Source organism: Neodiprion fabricii, chromosome 3 (assembly GCF_021155785.1).
Source record: "Neodiprion fabricii isolate iyNeoFabr1 chromosome 3, iyNeoFabr1.1, whole genome shotgun sequence".
Classification (NCBI taxonomy): Eukaryota; Metazoa; Arthropoda; class Insecta; order Hymenoptera; family Diprionidae; genus Neodiprion; species Neodiprion fabricii.
In genome coordinates this window covers 14283633-14289869 of record NC_060241.1, presented here as the reverse complement: position 1 = coordinate 14289869, position 6237 = coordinate 14283633, and the positions used below count along the sequence as shown (strand labels likewise).

Sequence of the window (6237 nt, the reverse complement as noted above, 5' to 3'; positions counted from 1 at the left end):
GGGTAATTTGGGTAGAGAGAAATACGACACACGTACGCCAACACGTTATTTTACAAAGCAATAATAAAATTACAATAATATATTTCCAGCCAGCGATAATACAAAACAAAAGAAATGATTCTTCAAAAGTCGCTCTTCGCGATTCCAAATACAAATACTTAAGTTTAACAAAAGAAAAGAAAGAACAAAAACAAAAAAAAAAGTTAATAAATCTAGAAGACCTCTGCGGCCTACGCGCGCTAGTCGCTGCCTTAAGAATAACCGCTAACTCACAAAAACCAAAAACAAAATTGAACCCGACGCGCTGCCTGCGATCGTCCTCTACGGAATGGCGCTAATCGCTAACCTAACAATAAACTCCTCGACAAAAACGGAACCGAAATCCCGACCGACACGCTGACCGCGATCGGTAATAACTCAAAAAAATTACTTATGCCTACGGGCGTTAATCGCCACCTTATTACTAACCATTAATGCAAAAGCCCCAAACGAAAAAAGGGGTCGTCGCATTACCTGCGACTGTCCTCTAAAAAAAAATTCTTATGAACACGCACCCGAGCTCAACTTTCTCCGCGACGTCGGGACGCGGTTCGCGAATTCGAACGCTCCCCTTTCGACGGCTCGCGACCTACACGAGAAATGATATTTTGTCGTACTGATTTGACGTGACCCCGTGTAACGGAATTTGGTTACACTCAAATTCGAGACAATAGTGCCTCGGCTCAACACGTGGCTCGACTCGACCTTCTCGATCACTCGAAATTGTCTCTACTTTATTACGCGCAACTCAGGCTACGGTCACCAAACGAAAGAATCGGCAAACGAATTTCGAGTATTTCTCGACAAGCAAATTACAAACGGCTATCCTTTCTCGGACAAGTCCTCTCTTAATTGCTCTCGAAATTCGATCGCGAGGATATCAGCAACGCTTACCGCTCCACATCTAGCTCACGAAGCTTCCAACTCCCTCATGTCGGTGCCCGTCCATCGTGCCTCGCAACCCAATGAACTTTTCCGCGCAACCACTGAAATACCTTAATTACTCTTGAGTAATAATAAAAACGCTTGCGTAACTGGATCCCAGATGGCCGATCGGCCGCACCGCCGATCTCGTTACGCTAATCCTTAGTGACGTCATCATCCTGAGAATGCGCAACAATCGATCTGTCATCGATTTTGGGGATTGCACAACTTGACGCGCACCTGTCGTCGCTACGCGGTGCAGAACTTAAGGCTAGATCGCGATGTCGTCTTCCGTGCAGCTCTACGGGGTCCTGGGGTTGGGCGGGGTGGTGCTTCCTCATCGCTAGCTGGTCTCTCGCGGTTGCCTCGGTTGGGTGTAGGCGGGGTGAGCGGGGAGGCTACGGCGCGCCGGCCGCCAGCGGGAATCGCTTCCGCCTTGGATTCCCGCGCTGCAGGGATCTGCGTTGTCTTCCCCTCCGCAGCCTCGGTATCCTTGCCGCGAGATCTCCGTGGTTTCGCCTTGCCTCGAAATGTCTTCGGCGTCGGAGTTGGTCGCTGGATTGTGGCCGGTGTACTCAAAAAAAAAAAATAAAAACAAAAAGCCTGCAATATCTTATTCGTAATTCGCTATTTCGTCCCTGTCGAAGCCTGGATGCGTGACTCCAGTTCTGGCGCTCTCTATGATTATCTCGCGACTCGATTTCCGAAACCCTTATTCCTGGATTCCACCCAGGGTTCAGGGAGTGCCTTGTAACGGGCAGGCCTAACCGAAATGCCACGTTACAGTATATAAGAACTATTGCTGTGATAAACAAATATAACCCAAAGCAAACTATTGTTAAATATCAAAACTGTTGAATAAGTACTACATTTGTGTGACACGATTTTTAGTCTCCAATATAGCTACCGGTTTCCAGTTAAACTAAAAAGTAAAAATAACGATCAATCTTCTGAAGATCAATCTTTTGTATCCGATTTTTTCGATGAATCGATTTTTCCGAAATCAATTCGAAACGATCTTTTGCTTGATATCGCCGATCCTTAATGTTAAGTCATGAATTAGCTAACTGCCGTTTCGGGTAATTTCTCTGGTAGTATTTTTCACTTTACCGCAACGAGTTATGCAATAAACCTCTTGAAAACTCGACGATTATTCAATGATTTCTGTAACTCATTATTATTCATCAATCACGCGAAACTCATACGGGCTTCCAGTTATATTCCTCGTACGTCAGAACTTCAGAACGTTCAAGTGCAAGCGGCCTGGTCCCAACGGAGTGCAGAGTAGGGGGCCATAGCACGCGAGGGGCATTGACTTAAGTCCCGCCCACTCTTCCCCTTTGCCACCTGGCTTGAGTCGCGCGGGAAGCCAAAGTTCCCGCGCGAGCTGAGTAGGCAACGTCCTTAATTTAAATCGCTATAAACATATTCACTTTGTAATCATGCATTCTCAAAATATTGTATTGACAATTTCCACATATGCATACTATGTACCATCTTAATCATTCATATTAATACGATAACACACACAAGTGTAAGCTTCACTCACTCACAATAACGCAAACACATCACAAAGTTATGTACAATAGAATATAACAAGCGACTCGGATCCTTTCCGGCTATCCGATTCATTTCTTCTCATTCTAAACATTCGTTCGCCATACATCAACGAATGTTCCCTTCAAGTGGGGGCTTGTTACGTCCGGCGTATTGCAATACTTCTCCCCCATCTCGTCACTCTCCCACGATCCTTAGAGTGACCTCATCATCTCATTCCTGTCCTTCTATTTTCATTCTGGCTCACGCCACTTGTGTTTTGTCGACTCTACTAATTCTATTCCACACCATTTTGCGCACCTTACGGGTACTCCTATTTACCATAGATTCATTCTTATTCCAATGTTCGACACGATCGACTCTATATCACACTCAACAACCTCACGTATAACTTTTATTACCGATATTGTGATCTACACACTCCGTTTAAACTAATCCACAAATTCTTTAAACAAATATGTAGTTGATATCTCAATCATCCAAACGGTTATTCAACCCTCATACTAACTTCTGGTTCTCTCCGGACGTAAAAGCGAAGTCGAACCAATTTATTCCTTACTGCTCGAGAATAAACGGCGTCCACGGACGTAACAATATTATAACTTCACTAAAAATTGTCCAATCTACAAAAATAAAAAATATCTTTTTATATCATGTGGTATTTATAGTCTGCCGACGGGAATGTTGTTTTATAACAATGAATAAATCACGGTATTTGAAAATTTAGTACATAATTTAAAGAAAAGAATTTGTGTTTAATAATTCATATAAAATTATCCAATCAAAAAATTAAAAAAACCTCTTTGTAAACTATAGAGAAAATAACTATCAAGAAATCAAAAAAAAGTTAAGATGAATCAAAATCGAATGACTGATTGTGCTTATGCTGTCTAAAAACATGTTCTGTTGAGGTAACCGTTGCTGTTTTGAGAGGAGAAGGAATAAGGCGTCCAGGAGTACACAATGATTATCAGTTTAAGGTCAACATTGGATTCTTTATTTTCGACTAGCTCTTACAATGGATCCAGAGCGACTGACGCGCGATCGGCACGCATGCTACTTTTCCACACAAGCTTATCTACGCATGCTCACATCCATACAAAGACAATGTTGTGGGCTCACTTCAACACTTCCGCCGTCTGAACATTTTCCATGTTTTTGTACCCGTTACAGCCTCATACTGTCATTGTGACATAGGAATCTGTTTCGTGGCAACGCTCTAGTGAATATATCGCTGCGTTGTGTTTCTGAAGACGTATAAACTACATGCAACTCTACTATCCCGACTCTACTATCTCGCGCAGCTGGTGATACCGTAGGTTAATATGTTTAGTTCTTTCGTGGAACTCTCGATTTTCAATCAAATGAATTGTGCTCTTATTCTCAGTAGTATAGATATAAGAGTTTTAACTTGAAAAATAGCGGCGTACCGGCAAAGAAGTCCCAATTCCTACCTTACCGACAGTCGGGATGTTACCTCCGCGCTAGTAAGCCCTACCTGCGATATTGTTACCGACTGTAAGGTTGACTTAGATGGGGCCACCCGTATTTTTGCTCGATTTCACCGACAGACAGTTTGACAAGGAAATTTTTGTGTTGTCGAATGAGCAGCCATTTTGATTTTTTCGCCATCAGATAAGCAAACACTTCAAATTCTTACCGTTAGATGGCGCACATCTTTGACTGACCGAATTGTTATCTTCGATCTTACCGACAGTTGGTGTCATTGGGTGTTGCCGCAGGTTTGTCGGATTATCGATCAATCGATATTCCACCGATCGACTGCATTGTTTCCAATGCTCGCCGCAAGATGGTGACTTTCTTTATCATGTGGTTGGGTGAAATAGAACGTTTCAAAAAGTAACAATTGTATGCTCTGAATAGATGTTTTTTATTTATCAGCTATTACATTCTGTTTTCAGCTTGTACATAATAATGTTAATAGATCATGTTATTTTAAATTGAGCAAATAACCTTCCACATATTTTCTTCATTCGCACAATAATAATTAAACATTTAATCCTAAAATTGACTTATACTAATTCCTTGACCGTGCCACTAATCGGGCTGTACTCGATGATACAATCGTGCAAGATCATGCAATAGGCTGCAGTGTTTGCGGGAAATTCTACGCTCGCTTCAAATTCCAATCGAATATCCACCGGTCCGGTTTTCAACGATTCATTCTGTTTCGAGCAACCGATAACGATAAGGGGAGCTTGGTCTATGAATTCACGCTTCGATAACAAAGGTTCGGCTTCTTTGTTGTAGTAGGCCGTTTGAAACTGGTCATACATGTCATAGAGAATGGCGTACTGATTATTGGATATATCGAGATTCAAATTTCCATACGGATAACACTGCGAGTTGAGGAAGAGTTTCACATCTCTGATTCGACAATGATCAAATTCGCTAGCATTTTTCTGGAGATCGTTTATTCTTGGAGTTTGGAATCCCAGAACGACATATCTCGGCTCCTCTAACTGGGTCGATATTTTGACCGCCCACACATGTCGGGTCGTTGACGGAAGCATCGGATACACGTACGTTTCCCAAGAACGAAAACTCATGGATATGGCCGGGTCCTTGGGCATGTAGTTCGGCAGTTAGATTTTCGGTTTATCAGCCAGTTTGATGTATGGCAGCAACTCCTCGATTTTATTCAGGGTAATTTTAAAGTTTTCCATGGGCAGGGTCTGAATCACAGTATTCAAATCGGTGTTGGAACGTGTAAAAATCAACTCGTGTTTAGCATTGACGATGACTCGACAATAATCTTCGGCGAAGCCCAGTATATAATTCACCGGTAGAACAACGTTTAAATTTCCAGAAGCATCAGTTAGTTCGGTTCATCACTCAACTAACCGGTATTTTCCAGACTATATTACTGCCCGGTCTCAAGGATAAGTGTCCCTTCATAACGCTGGTGGTACCAACATTTTTATTCCGATTGATGTCCACACCGTTCAACTTGTAGTGAACTCCTTCAAACAAATGGCAAATAGCCATATTGATCAATTTCGTAGTCGTCACCGCAATCACACCATCACCCTTTGTGATTTTTCCGTGAATGTGGAGAGAGCTTTGATTGGGCAGTAGGCACAAGTCTTGATGTTGAACAACAATATGGATTTCATCGTTATTTTGGAAGGTGGATGATGCAAACGTCTGATGAGCATGAATCTCAGAGTGCGCAATCGATTCGTCGAATACCACAGGTTTCTGTATTCTTGTCATTTCTTCCATGGTAACACGCACAGGATCCAGTGAATACAAATTCTTATTTTCCAAAATTTCCACATAATAGAAGGCTTAGGCTCTGAAGAAACCGAACGTTCAGAGCCTCGTTCGGGATGTAAGCGTTGTCAAAGGTGCGGGGCGACTAATGATTTTTGACAATGACGGCTCACTTTTATAAATTTTGCCCAACTTTTTCGTCTCAAACACGATTCCCATCATTTTAGTGATTACATATGTAAACACACGGTTATCGTTTCGCCGCGAAAATCAATCAGCTCGTCGTCTCGATCGACTATTCTCAGCTGTAAATGATGTATCGACTGTACGGCGATTGGTAGGTAAATGACGTTGCCAAGCATTTTGACAATCTTATATCCTGATAAAATGGTTGGGCAAAATTCGTGAATCGTGTGAGCTTGACGCTCGTTTATGTACGCCCCTGTGGTTATGTTGCACTTAACGCGTAAAATATCAACC

At 42.4% G+C, this 6237-nt stretch overlaps 1 protein-coding gene across 1 annotated transcript; it reads right to left on the bottom strand.

Annotated features, from left to right (window-relative positions):
• Window positions 1-4553: 4553 nt before the first annotated feature.
• Window positions 4554-5114, bottom strand: LOC124178263. The gene has a single exon (XM_046561499.1). The coding sequence runs from the start codon at window positions 5112-5114 to the stop codon at window positions 4554-4556; it is 561 nt and encodes a 186-aa protein (XP_046417455.1).
• Window positions 5115-6237: the final 1123 nt, after the last annotated feature.

Excerpts from the sequence above, each read along its gene's own strand:
- LOC124178263 (XM_046561499.1), bottom strand. The coding sequence starts at position 5,114 with ATGCCCAAGGACCCGGCCATATCCATGAGTTTTCGTTCTTGGGAAACG.